General features: G+C 41.6%; 1 protein-coding gene across 1 annotated transcript in view; it reads left to right on the forward strand.

Annotated features, from left to right (window-relative positions):
- Positions 1–16,844, forward strand: part of LOC117954854 (microtubule cross-linking factor 1) — a 66,005-nt gene extending 49,161 nt beyond the window's left edge. The window contains exons 10-15 of the mRNA XM_034888884.1: positions 95–262; positions 2,538–2,813; positions 3,699–4,031; positions 4,681–4,757; positions 5,178–6,750; positions 15,734–16,844. Of these exons, the coding sequence (XP_034744775.1) occupies positions 95–262; positions 2,538–2,813; positions 3,699–4,031; positions 4,681–4,757; positions 5,178–6,750; positions 15,734–15,937 (2,631 nt within the window). The 3' untranslated portion in view covers positions 15,938–16,844. The remainder of the gene's footprint in view (positions 1–94; positions 263–2,537; positions 2,814–3,698; positions 4,032–4,680; positions 4,758–5,177; positions 6,751–15,733) is intronic.
- Positions 16,845–25,986: the final 9,142 nt, after the last annotated feature.

Here is a 25,986-nt window from a genome sequence, read left to right on the forward strand (position 1 = left end):
AGAACTTGCTGAACATGCCATGTTCATGTGTGTCTGAGTGAGTTGGTTTAACCTTTTTCTAAATTAATGTTTTGTCTGAATCCTCTCTGGACAGTTTGGGGAGAACCGGCAAGTGCTGCAGGCCCTGCGGACGCTGCTGGAAGAGTTTCGAGACGAGCTGCGGGAGGAGGAGATGCGGCGATGCCAACTGCAGCAGTCCTACGCCAATGACAAAGCCGCCTGGGAGGTCAAGTGGGCAGAGATGAAGTGCCAGTTTGCACAGGTACAGATGGCGTCTCAGCACCCACCTTAAAGGCACAGGACACAATCTGGTGTAGAAAACTAGCGGGGCATTTAATAAGCAGCGAGGTGACAGTAAACATCCCACTCATGGCAAAGCAGGAACAAGTAAAAATCAACAAATCTTTTGTATACTTCCTTCACTGCTATGGACTTATCTGTAAACGCTTAGTATCCTGACAATTCTACCGAGCACATGCTATTTGGGTTGTGTTTGAATTTCATGATAGACAAAAAGATCAATACTCTGTTTGCAGTAAGGGTAACTGCATTTGTAGGAAAGGTACAACAGTGTAGCAGAGAGGGTTATTGAATCCACAATGTTTTGTTGTACAGTTGGAGCCTCACAGTCCACTGTGTCTGATTTCAACTTGAGATTTTCTTTCCCTTTGAGAGGCAGAGCAAAATCAGGACAGGTGGCCAACAATGTCCAAAAAATTGCTTGCAATCAATTTCAGCATATTGTTTCCGAGTGACAGTATTGGAACATCAAATTTCAAACCCACAATGGCAGAGCAATGTCTTTTCCCAGCTTTATCTGATAAAAAGTCAACTGCAGCTTCGGGACCCAATTAAGCAGTTTTATAGGAGTGAGATTATCTTTTTAACTCTCACGCTCTTAATCTGAACAGCTTTAACATGTTTCATATCCTTTCCTAGAGCAGAGGTCGATGAGGGCCTTAACAGGAACTAATTTACTTGAGTTTTCTTCTGCTAACACCAGTTCCTTTCTTGCTCCACTGTGCTTTCTCCTGATTAAGACTTAGAAGAAATATGCCCCTACACAGCTGTGTTTAATCATAATTATTACATAGCCCAGCAGAGCAGAAATTAAAATGACAGACCCTCACCAGTGTATTTATATGTATAAAATGTATAAGATTATGTTTTGAGATATTAATATAAGGCTGGCTCACGTTTCATACTCTGGTTTGGTCACTGGGACCGTGTCAAGCCTCTTAAATAACTGTCTATATTTATATTGTCTAACATCTTGGCTCTTAGCGTTGAGTCAACAGCTATTACTGTACATGTCATCCTCTCCAGTATGTAATCAGACAGTGTCCAAGCACTAAACTACACAAGACAAAACATTTGTGAATGGGAGTTATGTAAGCGTGTTTCAAGGCATCCTTGACTTGCTCTTCACACAGCTCCAGTACTGCAGACTCTGGTATGTACCATTATGTTGAGGGATCAAAGCCCGTCTGAAGATTACAACACTCTGTTCTTCCAGAGTTCTCTCTGTCGCTCTACAGCTTTGAAGATTTCTGCAGTGCATCTAAATTCTAGGTTCATGTCCTTCCACTAGTGAGTGGTTTAAAATATACATTTCGGAGGGCAGCCCACACTCAAGTTTCAACTGTGTGTCTCTGTCGGCTACCAAACATGTAACTTATGATACATGTTCCTAATCTCATTGTGTTTTTCTTTTTGAATAGGAAAAATTGTGCACATTATGGTTTAACATTTTAAGACAGGATTTTACAACTCTGGAAACCTATTACAACAGCATTTATTTTATCTTTTGTCACTACAATTGCTAATAGTAGAAAAATGCCATTCTGATTAGAAGTTGATCTGCCAGGAGTGTGTGCTTGCATGTATTTGATTGGCCAACGCAGTGCAGTGCAGCTGATGTTGTGTTGCAGCAAAAATTGAAGCAGGTTAAACCTTTTAAACCCCCGCTGCAGGCTGGACTAGTTGCAGTCGGTCTTAATTTGGCTGTATGTCCAAATAAACAGTCCAAGTGAGCCATTTCCTCAATAGCTTGTTATCAGGATCTTGGTATTATGAGGAAGCCACACAGAATAATAAGATAGAGAAATTTTTGTCATTTTTTAACCTGCTTTGACACTCATTTATTATTTAGTAGCTGTGTGAGCACTGGAACATTTCTGTTTTCAGTGTTTATTAATCATTTTTTATTTATTAAACTCAATAGAGTTTAATAAAATAGATTAAAGTATCAAAAAGTAAAAAGCAAAAGATTGTTTGTTCGTATGTCGTATGTACAATATCTCAGACACTATTGTTTGGATTTGTACAAAACTTTGAAGAATGATTCATCTCACTGCTTTAAAAAACACACTGATCCATTGGGAGGGCAAAACAAAAACAGGGCAAATACAAGTATTTGTTATTGTTGTTTTATTGTTTTAGATTTTTGGGTTGGTCGGGCCTTCAAACTACAGCATAATAACGACTTGACAATGACTAATCAATCCAACATCCCTGTATCTTTGCTTTTTAACCAGTTGGAGGAGAAGGCTCAAGGCGAGGTGCGAGGTGAATCAGAGAGAGGTGATGAAGGGGAACCTGCCAAAGACCCCGAGTGGGCCATAAAACTGGAACGTGAGGAGCACCGGCGTCTGCTGGCCGACAGCCACAGCACCTCCCTAGACCTGCGCTGGAAACTGCAGCATGGAGAAAAGAGGTGGAGCCGCGAGAGGGGCGACCTGCTGGAGCGCTTTGACCAAGAGCGGAAGGAGTGGGACTGCAACATGAGGGAGCTCCAGCGCAAGATGGAAAGGGTGAGAGAGAGAGGGGGAGTTGGGAAGAGACAGAGAAAAGTGAAGAGAGTTTTAGTAGAAAAGAGAAGAGAAGGAAGGACAGGGTTGAACATATAAGAGATAGAGAAAGAAAAAAGAGAGAAAGAGTTAAAGTCAAGTCAGGTTCATAGATACTTGATTAGTCAGTCAGTAGATAATTAATCAACAGACAATCACCACAGGGTCTATTAAGTAGCTGCTCAAACTAGAAAAACCCACCACAGCTTTAAGATCTGAAGACTTTGCTTGCATTGCTGTGTGTGTGTGTGTGTGTGTGTGTGTGTGTGTGTGTGTGTGTGAGGCAAAGCACCCAAGGCAATTATCTTCTCTATTGTTTGGTACTTTAGAATAGTCATGGCTAGATAAAATAAATACTCGGAATAACTGAATAATTGATATCCTTTGTGAGATTTAATTAGACCAACTGCAGGGTCTCACCTCACTTGTGTGTGATGTTCAAGGTAGGACAAAGAAACAATAGCTGGTTAATATGATATAAGTGTGAGAGTCTTAAAATATACAGCAGGGAGTGGAAAAATAACAAACTCTGAAAACAGCAAAAACAACTGCTGATGCATGATGATGATTGTAAAGACGCAGAGCAGGAAGCAGAGATGCATCATTCAGCAATGCACAAGCAATGTTGTCAGAATTTTATTGTTATTGAATATCTATCAGTAATGGCTACATACTGTAAATGCTGTATCAGTCAGCCTGTAATGTTTACACCCATTAAAAAACAAAAAAAATATTTATTGACATCTTTAAGTGTAAACAATTTAAATAATAAAAATAGACACGTAAACTTAAACTGTAAATTAAATTCTCTGACAAATCCCCTCATATCTTTTTGTATTCTTCGTGCAGATGCAGAGAGAGATGAACAGCCGGCGAGGTGAAGGCATTGACATCAAAGATGGTGGCTCGGACCACAGAGGTGTTTTCTCTCCTCAAGATAGTCCCTGCAAGGCCCCCCGGTCGCCACGCTCCCCCTGTACGTCCACCCCTATCCCTGCACCCCCCATGCGCTCCCACTCTGATTCTGATGCAATGCTGGAGGAGCATGGGGCTTCACTGAGGCTGAAAGGCCCAACGGAGAACCTGTTCCTGGACGCACTGTCCCTGGACCCCTTCGGCAGCCTGGAGGTCCCTCCACCCTCCAGACTGGAGGGGGAGAAGAGGTTCCCCTGCATGAAGGAGGTAACTCATACATCAGCCGCAACAAGAAAACTCACCTTTAATGTAGTGCTTTAAATCCCATAAAACCAGTTTGCACCAGGGAGACAGGGAGTGTTGAACAGCAGCACGAAAGTGTGGGTGTGATCGAAATAAGAGTAGCTGCAGCAACTTGAATACATCACTTTGAGCTTTATAAGTTATATATTGCTCTTGAACCATTATGTACCGGACATAATGGGCATTTTTCACTGTTTTGTGACATTTTATAGACTTTTTGATTAATGGATTGATTGATTGAAACTTATTTTGAACATGTAAATGAAAACAGAAAATCTGATCAAACAGAAAATAATAATGTAGATAGCATACATACATACATACATACATACATACATACATACATACATACATACATACATACATACATACATACATACATACATACAACATTATTCATTATTAGTCCAGAATTTGTGGAGACAATATCATTAGGTCAAACAACTCAATAAACTGATAGTGGTGCTCAAATAGTGTCATAACGCTATCATACTTTGTTTTAATTTTGTTTTATATAAGGTTTCCCCTGTTTTCATATGAAAAATGTCCTATTAATCATCTTACACTGAACCCTTTTCCACATGATTTAACTATTGTATCCATTGTGTTTCAGGCCCTGAATGAGATTTCGGAGAGAGAACTTGATCCTTCGACCCCAGAGGACGAGATGGGTGGTGGAAGTTTGTTCAGGTAACTTCATGAAAAAGCTTTAAGTCAAACTGAGTTCACAGAGTGTTTAAACTGTTCTGTAACAGCAGCTGTGTTTTTAATTGATGTCAACAGTAAATACATCACCAAGAACTGGTCTCAGTGGCTGCAGATTATTCAGCCTCCTGCAGAATCTTTGTTGCTCATACATACACATCGATCCCCGTCATTGATTCTATTAACTCTTACTTGAAGTGACAGGGGGTTTCACCCTGGTGATTTTTCTGTGAAGGTTTCTGGTTTTATTTTTTTTTAATTACATGCATACATTATTTAGAATTTGTTTTCTGCAGTGGAAACATAAAGGAGATGAGATCATTATTGTTTTTTTTGTAATGTTTGGTTTCATTGTCCCAACTGAAGTTAATGTTAATGAACTGTGTGTTTGTGTGTCCTGTCCAGAGCTAAGTCTGTGTGCTCCATGAGCGACTTCCAGCGGTTAATGGACAGCTCGCCGTTCCTCCCTGACAAGACTCGCCATGGTGATCTGGGCCAAGATGACGTCACCCCGCCTTTGTCCCCAGATGACCTCAAGTACATTGAGGAGTTCAATAATAAGGGCTGGGACTTCCCTTCATCTGCCTCTGGCCTGGATCCTGCTCGGAACATGTGGACAGAAAAAACCCCCGAGGCCCGGGGTGGGGAGCTCGTTCTTGAACCATTCCAGCCAGCGTCCTGGTTCCTCACCACCAGTGCCACCCTGACCACCAGCACCCTGAGCAGCCCTGAGCACTGCCACAAGTCCCCGCTGAGGGGCAATGGAGCAGGGGAGGCAGGGGTGGGAGTGGAGCACTTTGGTCATCACATGCTGCACAGCCCCACCAGATCTGGGACAGCTGAGTGCCCTATTTCCCAAGACCCAGACTTTCTGTATGCCAAAGGGACCAAAGCCAGGGGCGGAGGAGAAGCTGGATTGGGAGCAAGCGGGTCAGATGAGGTGTTCAGCAGTGGGAGGTGGGCATGTGGAATCCTGGAGGGTGGGGGGTTGAGGACTTCTCCTAGCCAATCTCCTATCTGCCCCACTGTGGGCTACACTTCCTCTCTGGAGCTTCAGCTCTCCAGAAACATGAGTGACGACATGAAGGAGGTGGCCATCTCTGTGAGGAACGCCATCCGTTCACCGCCAGGGCCCATTATCCGAGACACCGCCTGCCAGACCAACGGATTCACCACGCGAGGCACTCAGACCACCCAGACCAGCAGTGTGGGTCTACAAACGGACCTGTTAAGGAACCTGACCAGCAGCCCCCACCGCTGCCTCACCCCGAAAGGTGGAGGCACGCCTATTTCTTCCCCGTCACGAAGCCTGAGGAAGGTTCAGTACTCTCCTGTCATCCAAAGTAAGTTTGAGCGACCCTGCTGCTCGCCAAAGTATGGCTCACCCAAGCTTCAGCGCAAACTGTCCACATCCAACAAGGCTGAGCTACCCACTTCAAACCGCGCTCCCACCCCCACCACACCGCAGAAAGGCAACAGCGAGTCAGCGTGGGCCCGCTCCACCACCACTCGCGACAGCCCTGTCCATACCACCATCAACGACGGCCTGTCAAGCCTCTTCAACATCATTGACCACACCCCCGTGGCCTACGACTCCATGCAGAAGTTCAACAAGTCCCCCAGTCGCTCTCGCCCTACCCCTCCCTCCACAACCGAGCCCAGCCCTGCTCACGGGGCTCTCGCCTCAGACCCCAGGACCGAGTGCTTGCGGATTGCTCGTGGGCGCTCCCCCAGCCCCGTGCAGCTGATAGTGGAGACGCAGGGGGACAGAAACCCAGAGGTGGTGAGCATACGACAGGACCTGTCGGCCCCGCCGGGCTATACGCTGGCTGAAAACACAGCCCGCATCCTAAATAAGAAGCTGCAGGAGCAGAGCTTTAGAGAGGAGAGGAGGCTGCAGGCTGGAGGACAGAGCAGCCACAGCAGAGACAGCAGCAGGCAGGCCGACTCAGACAGAGGACAGTCTGGATGCATGGAGGTAAATATACAGACGCACTGGATTCATCGCTTCATCATTCATTTGCTCTGGGGCCCATGTTTTATCATGCAAAAATATTTATGACTTTGCCTTGGATTTTCCTTATTATGAAGATAAACTTTAAGGAATCTGTGGTTATAGAAAAATCTTATCAACTACGTTATAATATCACTAAAATGTTGCTTTTTTCTCAGGACGAAAGCACTGACTGATACAATGGTAATGTCAAAATATTCGACCCTCTTCAAAAATACTGAACTTTCCTTTATGGTTTCTTCTTCTGGACTTTCTTCTTCACTGTTATGGCTTTCTTGTAGTTTGCCTTTAATTTCTGTGCTTTAACTTTCACTGAGGCCCGACCAAAACTTGATGTATGTGTCTGAAGACTGGAGAAGTAAAACTTAATGATCTCACTGTAATGATCTGAGTGAGATCTGAATTACAAAGTTATATAATTAATCATTATCAGTAACTCTCCAATTAAATGTTCAACCAGAATTTTAGGTGGTTCCAGTTTTTAAAGCAATTTGTTTTCCCCTTAATCAAATTCATCTAAGAAAAGTGAAATCAGTGCTCTGACACGTGGGTCGGGTCCTCTTTACCACCCATTCAGCTGACCTGTGGGAAAAAATAAAAGAAAATCATCTTTCTGGTCATGTTTGAATGATGAAACAGAAAGAAAAATGCTTTCAGTTTATTATTTTGTTTCTTATATAAACATTCATATGGATCATATATTGCTGTTTTGTGTGTGTGCTTGTATTGGATAAATAAACACAGAGAAGTCATTTTCCTTACGAAATTACTTGAACTATTGATCAGTTATCAAAATTGGTATTCACCAATTTCAACCATTTTAGTTGTAGAGGAAATGTAGTTTCTTGTTTAACCCATTTTACATTTCTACTAGATATGTTTTGTGATATAACAAAATTTAATTAAGAAACATTATTAGATTTAGCTTTCAATTTTGTCCACAGGTACATAGGTATTTTTTTTACGTAGCTTTTTCTATGCGTTTTGGCCTTTCTGCCTTTTTTTCCATCCATCTTTGTCCGCTTATCCGGTATCGCGGGGGCATCCCTCCACCTAGTCCTGGTTCTTCCCCGAGGCTTCTATGACTGAGCTTCTCACCTTATCTCTAAGGGAGACTCCAGCCACCCTCCTGAGGAAACCCTGGATCTTGTTCTTTTGGTCATGACCCAGCCTTCATGACCATAGGTGTTGTCAGGTTAGAAAACTGACCGGTAGATCAAGAGCTTTGCCTTCTGGCTGAGCTCTCTTTTCGGTGCAATAAATTGGATGTAATACTGCACCCGCCGCGCCGATTCTCAAATCTCCCACTCCATTGTCCCTTCACTCGTGAACAAGACCCCAAGGTATTTAAACTCCTTCACTTGAGGTAAGGACTCATTCCCTACCTGAAGAAGGCACTCCATCGGTTTCCTGCTGAGAACCATGGCCTAAGATTTAGAGATGCTTCACACTGGGCTGCGAACCGATCTAGTGAGTGCTGAAGGTCACTGGCCAATGCCATTAGGACCACATCATCTGCAAAAAGTAGCGATGAGATCCCCAGCCCACCAAACTGCAACACCTCCCCACCTCGACTACCCCTCGATAGCCTGTCCATAAATACTACAAACAGGATTGGTGACAAAGTGCAGCTCTGGCGGAGGCCAACCCTTACCTGGAACGAGTCCGACTTACTGCCGAGAACCCAGACACAGCTCTCGCTTTGATCATACAGAGATTGGATGGCCCTAAGAAGGGGTCCCCTTACCCTACACTCCCGCAGCACCTCCCACAGTATCTCCCGGGGGACCCAGCCGTACACCTTCTCCAGATCCACAAAACACATGTAGACGGTTGGGCATACTCCCAGGCTCCCTCCAGGATCCTTTTGAGAGTGAAGATCTGATCTGTTGTTCCAGGACCAGGACGGAATCTGCATTGTTCTTCTTCAACGCAAGGTTTGACTATTGGCCGAACCCTCCTTTCCAGCACCTTGGAGTAGACTTTACCAGGGGGGCTAAGAAGTGTAACACCCCTGTAATTGGCACCACTGTCTGGTCCCCCTTTTTGAAGAGGGGAACCAACTCCACCGCGGTCTGCCAAAAATGAACAACAGTTCCCCATCATCCTCCAGCTCTGCTTCTAAAATAGAGGGCATGTTACCTGGAATTAGGAGTTCCTCAAAATGCTCCTTCCACCGCTCTATTACCTCCTCAGTTGAGGTCAACAACGTCCCATTCTTACTGTACACGGCTTGGATGGTTCCCTGCTCACCCCTCCTGAGGTGGCGAGCTGTTTTCCAGAAGTACTATGGTGCAGACCGAAAGTCCTTCTCCATGTCTTCTCTGAACTTATCCCACAACCGCTGCTTTGCCTCTTTCACGGCAGAGGCTATAGCCCTTCGGGCCCTTTGGCACTTGCAACTGTCTCTGGAGTCCTCTGGGATAACATATCCCAGAATGACTCTTAAGTCGGACGGTTTCCCTAACCACCGGTTTCCACCAAGGTGTTTGTGGGTTACTGCCCCTTGAAGCACCTAAGACCCTAAGACCACAGCTCTCAACCGCAGCTTTAGCAATGGAAACTTTGAACATTGTCCACTCAGGTTCAATGCCACCCTGCCTCCACAGGGATGCACGAAAAGTGTCTGTCAGACAGGGGCCTCCTCCAGATGTTCCCAATTTACCCGCACTACTCATTTGGGCTTACCAGGTCTGTCCAGAGTCTTCCCCCACATCCTGCCCCAAGTCACCACCAGATGGTGATCAGTTGACAGCTGACGGCCTCAGATCAGAGGAAACAATTATAAAATCATCATTGACCTTTGGCCTAGGGTGCTCTGGTACCACGTACACTTATGAGTATACCTATGCTTCAACATTGTGTTTGTTATAGACAATCCATGACTAACACAGGGAGGCCGTTCCTCCCAATCATGCCTCTCTTGTATCTCCATCATTGCCCATGTTTGCGTTGTAATCTCCCAGCAGAACTATGGAGTCCCCCACTGGAGCCCCATACTGGACTCCATTCAAGGTCTCCAACAAGGCTGAGTACTCCAAACTCTTGTTTGGTGCATATGCACAAACAGTCAAAGTCTCCCCCCCACCACCACCTGCAGGCGTAGGGAGGCAATCCTCTCGTTTACCGGGGTAAACATCCACATAGCGGCGCTCAGCCAGGGGCTTGTGGGAATCCCCAGACCCGCCCGGCGCCTCACAAACTGGACAACTCTGGGGTAGAAGAGAGCCCAACCCCTATCCAGAAGTATGGTTCCAGAACAGAGACTGTGTGTAGAGATAAGCCCCACCAGATCCAACTGGTAGCGCTCCACAGAGAGGTGACATTCCACGTCCCCAGAGCCAGCCTGAATGAAAAACCTTTCAAATCAAGGTACTTCATCACATTGCAAAGGAGCAGTCCTGCTCATTGATCGGCAACAATGCCTGTGACCTGATATAACCTAAGTATTAGTGAGTTTCGTCAGTAGAAACAGTGTGGAAAAATCTCTCCAAGTAGACAAAACCTTATTGTTATTGTGGTGTAAATTGACATTTCATCCAACCGTAGTGTGGTTTATTTGTAGCATTCATATTAATGGTTTGGTTATCTCCAACACTCTCCAACTGGCCTGTGTGTATCTACATTAAGGTCAACGTCCCAGTTGTGTTTTTTTCCAGGTCTAAAGTGAATGGGTGTGTGTTTACTGCTTTCTGTGTGGACTGCACAGCCACCTTATTTCTTCTGGTAAACCTCTCTGCCTTTGATATGCCAGAATTATCAAAATTCTTCTTTGCCCGAATATACCTATTAACATTTCCCACTCTATCTTCCCTCCTCCCCTCCTCTCTCCTCCCCTCTGGGCTTTATCTCTCCCTCCTCCTCCCTGTCCGCTGTGCTCTGATCCAGAACCAAACTGTCATACTAACAACTCCTTGGGGACTTTAACTCAGCTTGTCTCCGTGATGTAAGTTCCTTTTCCTCCTCCTCTTCTTCTACAAACCTTTGGCGGGGGGTTCACCAGCCACACGGAACTCTCACCTCACGCCCTGCAGACCCCGCCCCTCCTCCTCCCCCTCCTTACCCTTTTCATTAATGCATGCTTCACAGGACGGCAGAGTGACAGTGTGTGAAGCCATCGGAGTGGTGTCAAAAGTTGTGCGACAGCTATGCATCTGTTTTTTCGTGTTAATGCATGTACGCTCTGTTATAGATCATTTGTTTTTTTTAATGGACCATAATGGTGTTTTGTTGCATGTTTTATTCCATTAACCACATAAATCACATAAACTGTTTTCCAATGTCATACCATACGTTTTGAGATTACTAGATCTAAATACAATTTTCCACCAGTACGGTATGAAAATCAACTTTAGGAGACTTGCACGAGTTTGGTTATACTCATTCACTTTTCAGTGCTCACTATACAGTCAATTCTAGAGTTAAAAAGACATGAATAACTTTGAAATTAATCAACATGCGTAAACCGAGCTGTCTACTATCCAACGTAGGCTTCTTACACTGGCCAAGGCTAGTTCTAAGAGACAAACCAGGGAGATATGAATAAGCATACATCAATTTTGTGACACTTTTTTTGTCTTTACAATGCATTGTGTAAGCTAAATCCTGGTGAACTTTTTTGGCCATATCATTATTTTTTTTTCAAGCTGCAAATTAATAATTCTACTATAATGATAGTATAGTCAACTGTATTTCAAACACAGCTATCGGCTGTTTGTTAAAAAAATAATTTCACTTTAAGTCCTTCTTGAAGTCGTCTTTATTACGACACCCATGGCATTAGGCGGTAATTGCTTCGTTGTGTTTGAATCTGACTTTCAGAGAAAGAACTTGCTTATGACTTTTCCTCAGGAATGTCGTCAGAGACACGCTGTTGTTTGTACTTCTGCAAATACAAGGACTTTTCCTTTCCTTTCTTTTAGTTTAGGTTAACTAATACTCAGGGTAACTAAATTACAGTGGGTAGCTAGGTGATAAAAAACACAGCTAAAGTTGAGTTGATTAGCCAGCTAGTGTTACCTGAGCTAAATGTTTATGACTAGCTAAAATAGGCCGTTAATTCTTAGAGACAAACAATAAGCGAGCATAAATATTTTGTCAACAAGAATGTGAGTTTCTCAAGATCAAACTCTTGTACAATTCCTGCTCTCTAAAATATATTAGTGTATGATAAAAACATTAGCTTTACAAAAAACTAAAATATTATCTGTAATGTATTATGCCTCTACAGTTTCAGCAAGTTGATTGTCATACCACACAGAAGAAATTAAATGAAGATTGGCCGTAATGTGAAATAAATATGATTTTACATTAATGGGATAGATCCTGCAATACCACCAGTATGGTCCTTTAAAGCAAACTCGGTCCATCTGATTGTGTCTTGACTACTGATCATAAAACATGAACAGTATACCTGACACAAAAAAAGACAACTCTTTTCAACATTTCACACATTCCTCAGTGCAGGTTGGGGGGCCTTGTGAAGCCCCAACAATATAATATCTAACATTGTGTTTCCACCAGGTGCTCCTCTTTCTGTCACCATGTGTGCAACTGTGAAGTTGTCACCTTTTTTTCCATACAGTGTTTTCTTTCCTCTTACAGTTCCCCTTAGCCATTTCCTCTCACACTAACAAATCCTCCAATAATACTGAAGAAGGCCGCTGCTAACACTCATCACTTTCGATGCTCCGGGGTTGTGTTTGATGCCTTGTGGATATTAACCACTTACTCTGGTCCATTTTGCATGCTTAAAGAAAAATTTCACCATCAGATACACTTCCACTGTTACAAAATGTTATCAGACTGTCGTTGCATTTTTATGATGAGTGCTGTAGTTAGCTTTCTGGTTTCTCAACCTTCCTCGCCTACTTGTAATTCAGTTAGGAATTTCCTACATTAGGCAAAATACCTTTTGAAAAACCAAATTAGCAGGAATATCATCCTACTTTTTGCATTCAGATGTGGTACGTGGCTGAAGCAAAGAGTTTTCTGGACAGGAATGAAAAACAAAAACGACTGACAATCTGTCCTTTTTTTAACAACTCTCCTTGATGATGAGTTAAAGTGCAGGAAGAGGCCTTCAGATTTGAGAGTCGACTCGCTTATCGTCAGATGTAATCACATTATCGGTTTTAACAATGTCACATTTTTTTTACGGTGGATTTCACTTTTAAGGTTGAAGCATATGAGAAGTCAGAGTTGATGTTAAGCTGTTCACGTTGCTATCTTCAGCAGCCATTCCTGCATTACTGGTGCATGATTTGTGGCGTTATAGCATCTGATGTATTAGCATCACATAGGAAATTGTAGTAACCCACAAGCCTCCCATTAAACAATGTCTGTATTTCCGGTGTGTGTACACAATCCATCAGTTGTATTCAAAAACAAATTATTTATTGATGGTGACGCCGCCCATCCGTCTATGTGACTTGTTTCTCTGCCATTTCATCAGGACTGCAGTTTGTGTAGCACATCACTCATTGGTGGCCTATCTTTTCATCCATCTGACTTTTCCTTCATTTCATACTCTAACACCACCACAGCTTCACTGCCACTGCCGTGTATTTTTAGCAGAACTAGATTGTTGCTTTGCTGGCTCACTGTCCCCTGTCCTTTAGCCAAAATCTGACGCCTGATGAGCTATTTATAAATCAGGCCAGTGGTATGATGTCTCGGTGTGATTAATTACCCAACCACACTCTGACATGATTCTGACAGGGAGAAATAAACTCACCCAATGCCACTTTTCTCTCTTCTTGGCGCCCTCTTTTCCTGTTTTTATCTAGGGGGGAATTGCATAAAAGCCTCTGTGATTCCATCACCATTAATCTGTGTATACCACAGCATTTTTATACACACATACAACATGGTCTAAAAGGAATATGCCACTGATGGTTGAAATAGGATTTATCACAATCTCCCCTAGCTGTAGATAGGTGGGCCAGCGCATTCTTTGTTAGCTTAGCTTAGTGAATAGAATCCTATGTTACCGGTTAGCATGTTGTGAGTAAAAATGAGCCAACAAGAAACAACCTAATTACTTCCTGTGGCTTGCGTAGTCACAACGACTACAAATAGCAATACAGATCAGGATTAGAACATTTCCTAGGCAAATATTCATTTGGGACTATATTGGGTGGAAGTAGGCTACAGCCGAAGCACTGCTACTTGGGCACAAAGATATCACACAGCAACTCTGTGTGAGTACAGGTCTAATATGCATCGATTTACCCTGTAAGATAACCATGTATCATGTTTACAGTAATCACTTACTCTGTGGACAGCTGTTTATTGGGTCCATTCTGCATTTTTCCCAGTTGACTTTATCACACCAAAATAATGTCGAGGACTGCAGGATGCATCAAGTCCTCGGGCTGTTGCGTGATTGCAACCTCCTCCTCTTCTCGTTCTTTTTCTAAAGCACGCAGCTCCCCTTATGAAAACTCTGGTTTGTAGAGGTATGCTTCTGGATCTTGACTGTCTGAGAAGTCATTGGCCCACCCATCTACAGCCAGGGGAGACCGTGATAAGCCCTATGTCCAAACAGTGGCGTGTTGCTTTAAACTAAATTAATAAACCCCGTAGTTTGGGGGGTTTATTAACCCCGCAAACTACTGATAATTTTTTAAGGCTGTTCTTTGTTTTGCTTTATTTGATTAGATTTTATTTCACTAATGACAAAAATGGGAAATGTTTGTTAGATTTACCATTTGTTCACACCATTGCACAACTCAACAAGACTGCAGAGTTGTGTGAGGGTTAAAAACAATGTGCATTGACAAAATAACTTGATATCCATTAAACTGGTGGTTCAGTTACTTTGAGTGAGAGACATTGGCTGATCCATTCCACATTGGCGTCCATGTTTATTTGGTTTCCAAGCACTTTTTGTGTTATTAATTGCCCAATTGGAATAATTCCAGTTTTCTAGTCGTACTGTAATTACGATTGTAATTACATAAAGTAAACTAATACATGCAGTATTAGCCTTGTTCCTTACCATTATCAGGGTATATCATTTATTTTATTTTAGTGTTTTCATAAGTTAATGAAATCAGTTGATTTATCTGTCAAGTTACACAAGCTTGTTTAAGTTGTGTAAAACAGGAGATACTTCTTGAAGTGGTGGCGTTCGGCTTGTGATTTTAGAGCAAATAATCTCAGTCATAGTGAGATCATTAGGTTCTTTAATCCTTAAAGTTTGTTTGTCATTAACATTAACAGTTGTTGCACTGCTCATCATCCGCTCAAACATTATGGGCTATCGGCACAACGTCTGTTTAAAGTTGTCGCAAAGATTTTTTCCCCTCATTTAAGTACACGAGGGGAAAAGAACATTAGAAATATATCCGAGCATTATGCACTACGATAAAACTATACCTCTAACTACATCCTCAAAAATTACCAGTAAGTATTGATTTGGTGATTTGATGGTGAAAAGACGATAAAATTAAGCTAAATTTGTTTGTTTAAATGAAAGTTTTTATGTGTTTTTTTATTTATTGAATATTCTATTGTGTACCGTAGCAGATCGTAAATACATGTTATGATATAGTCAGTGACATTTTGTTATGGCAATGGTTACATTTGTAACCTTGATGTCTACAAACCTTTGTGTCTAGTCTAGTGATCTTGACAGTTCCTCCTTAACCCTTTTGAAAAAAACAGTTGAGAAAAAAAACCTCAACTCCTGGGCCACCAACTTTGGCGCTGTTATGGAGCTTTCGACCATATGACACAATCCTCATCTGGATCTACTGCAGGTTCAGATTGTAAAGACCTGGACTAATTTAAAATGATGAGTGTAGAATGGTAACACACAAACAATATAAATACCATAAGGAGGCTATAGGGAAATAAAAGTTCCTAATAAAATTACATTCCATAGTCCTTTATTTGCTCCCGCTCCCTCACCCCCTGTCTGACAGCTCCTTGTCATTTGCAGGACCTGCCTCGCTCTCCGGTGGCTCCACCCCTGGACTCCTGCTTCCTGAGACCGGCCCGCCCGGCCAACCGCCGACCCCCCTCGCGCTGGGCCGCCCGCTCCCCCTCCTCCTCCCCCAAGTGGAACGAGGGCTCAAAGAGGAGGTTCACCTTCCCGCCGCTGGGACTCCGGAAGACCCTTCTGGAGGGCGAGGAGCCAGCGTGAGTCTGCCTCTACCTCCTGTCACACTCCTCCACCTCAGCCTAAAAGACCCAGTACCTCAGAACCCCTCCCCCTTCCTCCCAAACCTAGAGACTCCCAGTGCCGGAGCCTGAAGGGGGGTGTGATCCACCCAGTATCACCAGCTGACCATCGAGGAACCAGAACCTTTTTTAAAAGAACCTGGATGTACTGTAATATAATCAAAGGGAGATTTTAAAACTACATTTCCAAAAGAGGTGCCTGCACACACTTGAGTTACTCATCACCCTACATGTCACATATGTATTTAATATATATACATATTTAGCCACAATTCTGAACTTTTTTCAGGTGAAAACTGTAGGTCAGCTGTTGCATTGGTATTAAGTATACGTTTATACCATTTCTTCTCATCTGTTTACACTTTAATTTTTTTATGCTGTCCTGCATCAATTCATGTTCAAACTATTTTTTTAATAAGAGCGAACCTTCTGTTTTTTGTTGCCAGCCTTTGAAGCCTGACTTTTCAGTTTAGTTTCAAGGAGAGGAAGGACAACACAAGCAAACAAACAAACAAACAAAACGAACTACTTCTGCTTCATCGGGTCTGAAGCAGAGACACATGATGTCATTTCTGATGCTAATGTATTTATTTTTAGGTGGGGATGAAGGTTTGGCTCCGTAAACGTGTAGAAGAAGGGTGACAACAAACTCAATAACCTTATGCATATTTAGAAGGCAGTTGTACAAATATCAGTCAAATATTCGCATGCCTTTTGAACACTAGCACTTTAGTGCATGTACAGTACATACGAGCTCTAGTCGTTCGTGATCACTCGGCTACGCTGTGGAGGGAAAAGAAAACAATGTTGTGATGGAAACTCTTGAGCTGTTGTTTTTGTTGTCTCATGATTTGCATTGACTTAAATAAGATTAATTTCTAAGTGAATTATTGTTAGTACCAGGCTGTCTCTGTACAGTTGTTACTATTGGATATGAATTACTTTTTCTTTTGACAAGAAAAGGGGATTGTGAAAAAAATACGTTACACGTTTTAAATGAAAAGTCTATGTCAAAAAAGTCTAATGATTGTCTTCTGTTTATGCTAAATGGTAATAAACATGAATGTGTATTTCCAAGACCTCCTGCTTCTGTGTGTGTGGGTAAGTGGGTGTGTTTGTGGGTGGGTGTGTTTTTGTGTGTTTGTGTGGTTGTGGTCATGTCTTATATGTATTCTTCTATGATTAAGGTTGGATACAGCTCACAACATGTTATATGCTCTTTCAGTAGACCTGAGTTTGTGTTCTTTCCAGAGACTGATGCTGGATTGTGTGTGTGTGTGTGTGTGTGTGTGTGTGTGTGTGTGTGTGTGTGTGTGTGTGTGTGTGTGTGTGTGTGTGTGTGTGTGTGTGTGTGTGTGGATTACAGTGCAGGCAGACCACAGGATTACAGTGGGTCAGGGGGGACAGACACACACATACACACAGTGAATGTGAATAAGTAGATTGTGTCCTCCCAGACGTCAAATCCTGTTGCATCACGGTCACACATTACTCGGGACAGTCATCTTGTCACGCAAGGTAAAGACCATTAAAATAAATCTAGACTAGTTTATTTAAACATGCCCTTAGTTCCTATTTTATGCAATAATTTTGGTTCTATATGACAACATTTTGATTTATGTGCATATAAAACTTCTGCTAAAATGGTTACTGCTGGCATTTTGGAGTAGGAAAATATCAAGTATTACAAAAAACATTAAAGATGGCTCTGTTCTATTCAAATGTCATGCCAGTTTCAAAGTGAGCAAGCATGCACATTACCAGGAGCCTGAAACCAAAGCAAATGGAATTCCGCCACCTTTAACTTTTGTATTATATTACACCTGTGCTTTTCCCACTTGAGACAAGTGTCTTCTGTCAACAGGCCTACATGATTAAAGTTAAATTTAGACATTAAAAAAATTCTTCCCCAACTGACTCAAGTGATTAAGGTCTCTCCATGACCTTGTGATTTTTAAACTTTATATTATTGGGCTTTACAACTACATGAGAAAATGGCTACCGATCATTTTCATTCATCTCTTTTCAGTAAATGTCATTACTTTAACTGTAACCAGTGTGTTCAAACTTTTCTTTAAAAAAGTCCATTGGTTCTGCAGGGCTGTATTTGACAGCAACTCATCCTTCAAAGCAAGAAGTCAGTACAGTCAAGAATGCAGAATAGACTTTAGATTGAAACAACTTGTAAGAAGGGATTAGAAAAGAGGGTCTATGTAATATGTTCAGAAGTCTGCTTTAGACTTAAATAAAAGGCCTATGTATTTGTCACCTCAATCCGAAAGACGGATCTCTGTACCTGGACTAATAAGCAAAAAACTAACTACATGGCTAGATACCACTAGAGGTAAATGGAAGTAATTAAACTGAATGAATAATAGTAAAACTTCAATGAAAATAAAAAGTCTACAACACATTTATGTTTAAGGTGCAGCAGCCTCTAGAGTGTGATGTTGCTGTCAGCTAATAGAGACAAATATCACGTCATGTCTGAGCAGGAAATACAGCAAGAATTAAACCTGTCAATTTAAAATGGTTGGCTTTTACTGGAGAACTCAAAGCTTTTTATTGGCTCTGAGGAAGGGGAAGGGGCTTGTAGCGGAGAGCTGGAAATAGAGAGTGATAGAGAGGCAGAGAGCTGAAGGCCTCTGTATACCTTTCACAGAGATATAACAATGAATAATTAATGCGGCCCAGCTGCACTCTGGGAGCTGCTGATGGCACCAAGCAGGTCAGAAGAGGGAAGTAGAAAAAGATGCTCTGCTTTTACATTCGCCGTGAGTGGAAAAACCCACCACTACTGAATAATTAAATTTTCTACACGCACATACACAGCTAGTCTCTAAACACTGGACTCTGCTTTAATGTCTGATGTTGGTTTGCAGCAAGAAAGGGTGTGACCTCTGGGAAATAGAAGTCACGCTGAAGTACTGTAGATTTCTCAAAGCCAAGATGGAAAAGGACAAGTCTGAAACCACTTTAAATTTAATGTGTGACATTTTCAGAGATTGAAGTCTGTTTCTGTAGGTGGCACTACCTTTGCTGATGTTTATGAACTAAAGCTTTTAGCTTTCAGTCTTTGAGGATGGGAGCTGAAAGTGTTTGTAAAAAAAAAAAAATTAATTTGAAGAATTAAAAAAAATAGGGTTGACATTATTCTGTCAACAAATCCAAAGTGTACAATGAATTAGTGCTTTAAAACTTCGCTGCTGTGTCTGTGGTACTCACTCCTATCATTCCTAGTACTGAAAATGGAAATATTTATTAAAAAAAAAATTATTTCCTGAATCTTTAAATATTTCCTAAAACATCTGTGGGATTGACTCAAAATAATCTACAGTGCCCGTTGTAATGAAGACATGTCACCCAAGGCAACAGTGTGGCTCATTAATGTGTTTTAATAGTTTCAATTTTAGACGGCATCAGTGGACGGGCACACATGTCAGGCTCATCCAATGTGATTGTGTTGATCCTTTATGCTTAATTTACAGTGGGGGGGATAATCAAAACTGGCCAGTGAAACCCCCCAAAAAACGTTTATAATTTCATTGACATAAATAAAGACATTTGGAGCACAATTTGATGCAGAAAAGACACAGCTTGTAGGAAAATTCACCACAATGCAGAAGTGTTTGACAGTGAAATTTTTCATTTTGCTCAAAAGTGAAGATCTCAACCCCCCCCCCCCCCCCCCCCCCCCCCCCCCCCCCCCCCCCCCCCCCCCCCCCCCCCCCCCCCCCCCCCCCCCCCCCCCAATGTTGAACCCAAAGTTACGCCCTTGGTTGATTCATACTAATGGAGTTTTGAACAATCATAATTTAAATTACACTAACCAAATAACACCAAGTCAACACCCAGTCTCATGGCAGTTCCTGCAATGGTCCCCGTTATTTAATCTGTTGATTTGTGTTAATGTCGTTATTTTTGGGTGCCGATTACAAGTTTTAGTTCTCAGTTTGTCCTCCTACCCTCCTCCCCTCTGTTCCTTATTACCATCTCCACCTGCACACCTGTTCCCAATCCCCTCATCAGCTCCCCAAACATACAGTCTGTTGAAATCTACCTCTCTTTGTTTGATTTTTGCCATACCCAAATGGAAAACCTTATAACAGAAGACCTGCAAGACCAAAAGGTGTGTATGAGTCTGCATTTGAAACCTAAATTCTTCTAGTTTCTAAAAATTTGCTTGTTTGTCATTTGATTGAAACACAACCTTAACTAAATCTGTTTAAACATGGTTCAAAACTGTTTGTTTCCTCATCTATCATTAATATTAATAATAATTACAATAACTAAGACATGCTTTTTTGCCACACTGCAAATACACCAAACAAAGCCAACCTTTATTTAAGAGTATTGCTTGGACTTTTCCACCTTTTAATTTTAAACAGGACAGTTAGTTAAGAAAGGGGATAGACATACAGGTTTGATTCAAGCCCTGGATCTCTGCTTTGAGGCATAAACCTTGAAGATACGTGTGCACCTGCTCTACCACTGATCCAACCTGGCCGCCAACATTGCCGCCAACACCTGTGTGAAGTTTCAAACCTTTAGGCCTAACCTTAGTTTTCTGTATGTGATGTCACTGGTGTTCCTGAGCCTCTTAAAAGGCCAAATAGTGCTAAACGTGTTTATTCACTTATGAGACAGTGGGGGGGGGGGGGAAGCACACTGAAGGGTTTAGATGACTTAGAGAACACCTTTCTACATTCATTCAAATGTTTTACATCTTTTTTTTTCACAAGATACAGTCACGTGACTCCTGGCTCTGACAAGTAGGGACTGAACTTTATGTTATGCAATCCTTTAGGCTGGCTGCCATGTGATGTTCAGCAGCAATCCCATCTATTTATGCTGTACACTGCTGGAAAGGGTTGTTGATTGGCTAATGCGCAGAGACAGAACCCCATGGGTCTTCCATGCTGGGAGCATTTGCTTTGAGTCGGGAGATGTTCCGGGATAAAAACCAAACAGGTAAAGGTGGGCATTCTCTCATTGTGTAGCCAGCAACTTACAGAGAACAAGCACACCTAGCAACACATTACAGGAAGAGAAGAACATTATTTTCATCAAGTTTGGGAGGAAGAAGTTAGCAGACAGTTAGCAAACACTTAGCAATGGATTTCACATGAAAATATTCAAAACCTGGATACATTTTTACTAGAAACCCTTTTGATTCTTTTGATTGGTGGAGACTAATGGACTAGTAGAGGAGCATAAATAAGCCAGGAGCGTTTAGGCAGAGGTGGGTAGAGTAGCCAAAAATTCTACTCAAGTAAAAGTACTGTTACTTCAGAATTATTTGACTCAAGTAAAAGTAAAAGTAGTCATCCAAATATTTACTTGAGTAAGAGTAAAAAAGTACTTGATGAAAAAACTACTCAAGTAGTGAGTAACTGTTGAGTAACGTCTGATTTATTTCTTAACAGAAGCATCAATCAGACTGACAAAGACACAAAATAATCATATTTAGGCAAAAATATGATTATTTTTCTTAAAGCCTTCTCCTGCTTTGTGAGTGTCAAGTATTTTCAGTTTCAGTTTTCTAGACAACCGCTTAGAAGAACCCATGGTGCTGAATGTCGGGGCAAGGTAAGATAAGTCTGGGCATTTAAAACCTTAAGATTGACATCATCTGGTCTTTCCAGACGATGATTGAGAACAATCCATAACACAGTAAGGTCTCAGCTTTCCAAAGGGGGGCAGTGCACGCTATAAACTCTGCAGGGTGCCCAAGCTTTTGAAGATGCCTTTTTTTTTTGTTTTCTGTTATTTTGAAAGTGTAAATGATGGAAATATAATCTTACTTTTTGTGACATCTTATATGAATGTCTTATCTGTCATTTGATGCATTTTAGAGATTTTTCCATCTTTTCTCTGCTTCTTTTTGCACATTATTACAAATTTTGATCTGGGTTGCATAAACCTTCGAACCCCACTGTAAATTGCAGCTGAGAAAAGTGTATGGAGACAGCATATTTTCTATGTAAATAGGTTAGTCAAGGGTTTATTTAAAGCAAACCAGAATGGTGATTGTTGGAACAGTGGAAAGACAAATCAAGACTAAAACTGTCTGCTAACTTTGATGGTTTTACTTTGAATGAGGTATGTTTTACCATGATAGAATTACTGTTTATTTACATGGAGTCTGGTGGTTTTGGCGATAGCCGTTTCCGTCCTCTGAGGGGATCTTTTCCATAATGTTAGACTTTTTGTTGATGTAAATTGAAGGTTTGCAATGGCCTATAGTAATTTCAGCTTGTTTCACTGCTCCTGGTGCTACTGGACCAATTTCAAAGATTGTTGTTTCCATTAGTCACTTAGGCTACGTTCAGACTTCAGGCAAAAATTAACATATTTATGCTCATATCTTTTTTTTTAGTTTATTTTTATTTTTTCGATGAGTGTGAACAGGCCAAGTCACATGGGATCCAATCTTTTCCACTTTCATATGTGGTCCATATCAGTAAGATGTATCATATCATATCAGATTTAAAAAAAAAAAAAAAGTTTTATAACATGCACTAATAGACTGATCCAGAGCTAATAACTAGGCATAATGAACGTGCAAAATAAACGCATAGCAGACCCATGGAACTGCACCTGGCTTTGCTGCACTACACTGCAGGCTCATATGACAGTTTTCCCAAGTGGATATGATGGCTGTTATTCAACATATTTATTATCTAATAATACGTCTTAGGGCTGTATGCCGTAAAGCCTGTAACGTCAACAGCTCTGTTCCCAAACTGACGACTATTAGCTAGTAGCTAGTAGTCGGGAGGTAGTAGCACAAAATAATTATCACATCTCCTTGGTTCTTTTGATATATCCATGGGTTTATTTTGATAAGCATTTAAACATGGGGCTGTCTCTTTTGCACATGCAGGTCACTTTCAGGCCGTGTCCACTGCCCAGTTCCTACTTGAGTCTGATGAGGGCCACATTTATAAAAAATACTAACAGCCAGTCAAACATCTGCATCTAGCAATAAATTGCTGTTAAGCCTCAAGGCCTGCAGTGTGACCTTAGTCTTTGACACAAAAACTTGGGAAGTTTGGGACCAGGTTGAAAAAAACTACTCTTTAATCACTAATTTGATGGGTGAGATAAATCACCTCAAAGATGCTTTGCTACAAGCAGGAATTGCAAGGGCTACTTGGATAAATAGTCTTTGTGATGGGATTCCACGGTGAGAAGGTGGGCACATTGTTGAGGACCCCTCTGCATCGTCAGAAAGTGTCTCAGGTTCACTATTGTTTCGCCCCTTAACCTGTATGCTTCCCCTGAGTGGGGCAGCAAAGGGGTTCCAATTGTGGGCTCTTTTAGAAAATATTGATCCTTGCCTTTTGCTTTTTTTAGTGCCATAGTTCCAACTAAAGTACCTTCAACTCAAGCATCCATAACCAAGCCCCTACAAGACTTCCCTGGTGCACCTTTACATTTTTACTTTCATAATTTAAACTGTGCAATTTATTTAGTTTGGCCAAAGTTTAGTACTTTAAATTGCTGTACTTTCTAAGGTATTTAGGTAAGTTGATAACATGTTTATGTTATTTTTAAAAGATTATATTTTGGGGCATTTTACGCCTTTACTTAACAGGATGATGAAGACATGGAAGGGGAGTGAAAGGGGAATAACATGCAGCAAACTGCCACAGGCTGGAGTTGAACCAGGCCCACTCCACTGAGGAGTAAACCTTTATATATGGGCACCTGCTCTACCAACTGAGCTATCTGGGCGCCCTAGCTTTTTTAATGTTAATAGATGATTTATAAATGCTTTATAGAACAGTAATATCTAAGTAGGGGTTTGGGATTGCCAGGTTGTGAAAATTAACACCAGTCAAATTGATTTTCACCACTTAGCAACCCAAAAGTTATCCTCATCAATGGCTTATTACTGAGCTGTAAACATCAACAAATATTTTAACCATTTATTAACCATTGGTAACAACTTGTACCTACTTTTTTATAAAGTTTGTCTACCAATCCAGTTCTATCCTTGGCCCCTGTAGTCCACATGTCCAGTGTATGAATGGTTGAGCGCTTTGAGAAATTGTTAAGACTAGAAAAGCACTATATCAATTCTGTTCATACTAAAAAACTTGAACCAAAAATTAAAAGAACACATTAATCTTCTCTGAATGGTGAATGCATTCTTAGTTCACTGTCAAAACAATTTAAAAATAAAGTGACCTGCCGTCCAGACAGTTAAATAACAGCATGTGCAACACAAGCTGACATAGATAATCAATTTTACTAAACTGCCCTCATTCTCCATGTGTCATGCTGACAGAATTAATCTTTGGGATGCTCCACGCTGCCTTGTTTAGCGTGCAGTCTGTCAAACATTTAAGCCAAATTTTACAAGCCTGCAGCTCTGAGCGAAGGCCTCAAACAATGAGTGACACAATGGGCATCGGTTTTGGAGGTTGTCATGCCAACAATACAAAAAGCCCCAAGATCCACGGTAAGCCCAGAGGAGACTTCATATTGAGTGAAAGGTTTGCCTGGAGGGCCCTCACTTTCACTCACTTTCTGTTACATCATTATTCATGTGAAGGAAAAAAGCCATTCCTCTTTCTAAGAATTCCTGTTGAGGCCCTCAGACCACAGCACTGGAAGCTACCAATATGTTCAAGCTGCGGAAACAGCATGGCAGAGGCTGGGTGTCAAGTTGTTGTTTTTTGTTGGATTTTATCTCCGCAAGAAACACACTATTTTATGATTAAACAGACCGTCCAATTGTGCTGAAGAGTGTGACGGCCGTTTAAACCCTGAACTAAACCAGCAGGACGGTCAACCAGGCTGGCGTTGAATCTGAAACAAACTGTCCAGCAAGGAAAACATTTTCAGAAAGATAAAACCAGCTAAACAAGAGATGCTGAGAAACATGGCAGAATACATTCATGATTTTACTTTGTGAATTGTGGAAATCAGCAGTAGAGTTTTCCTTTTTAAAGGAGTAAATGTCTCTTTGGTGGAATAACTCGGACATCTAAAATGTGACAAGGGGTCCCAACCACAAACTGCTTTTTTATAAGGAATTGCGATCCAAAATGGTTAGCAACCACTATTGCCAAACGATAAATGTTGTGGAGTAGAAAGTATAATATTTTCTTCTGAAATGTAGTGTAGAAGAAGCACAAACATGAAATGGAGTATTCCCAAATGGAAGTGGGAAAACTCAAAAGATATACAAGAAATTTAACCCGTTTCTTGCTCCCTGTTTGGTATTATTAGTACCACAGGCTACAAGCTTTATTTTTGGCTGATCTTTGACCTGTGACTGATCTCCGCCAGGTGACCTCAAAGCTCCCTCTTCAGCATACAGCACCATTTCAAAACAACGAATGTCCAGCCGGCTTCAAGTTCAGTTAGACCATCTGTCTGTCTATTGAAAAGCAAAAACAAAAAGACGTGATTCATTTGGTGCCTCCTTGAATCCTTTTTTGTTTTTGTGATCTGTTTTGGACGTGCCCACACACACACACACACACACACACACACACACACACACACACACTCACTCTTTGTTTCACTCACAGTGGGGCTTTGCCGGGATGTATAGTGGTGAAAGGTCCTGGTCCCACAACATCTGAGACTGAGTCTCTCGCTCTGTGATACCACATCAAAAACAATGACTGAGGATTTTGGAACGTAATCCTCTGGTGGCTCAGGGTTTGAGGAAGGTTGGAAAGTAGTTACAATGCTGCACACATACAAAAACACACACAATACATGTGTACATGTACATTTAATATGTTAAAATGTATTTGCACAATGTTTATTTTCCACATCTGTTGTGGTGTTTTGTAGAGAATCATTTTTAGCGACATGCATAAATACCTTATCCATGCCCTTACCTTAACCCTAACCAATGCATGACTTACCCTAATTTAAACAGAAAAACATGTCCCATATTAAATTGACTAAATATGATCAGGTTTTGAGTATGTAGTGTGTTCACACTAGAAAAGTGACTAGAAAAGTATACTCTAGTATAGCTAC

Source organism: Etheostoma cragini, chromosome 12 (assembly GCF_013103735.1).
Source record: "Etheostoma cragini isolate CJK2018 chromosome 12, CSU_Ecrag_1.0, whole genome shotgun sequence".
NCBI classification, from domain to species: domain Eukaryota; kingdom Metazoa; phylum Chordata; class Actinopteri; order Perciformes; family Percidae; genus Etheostoma; species Etheostoma cragini.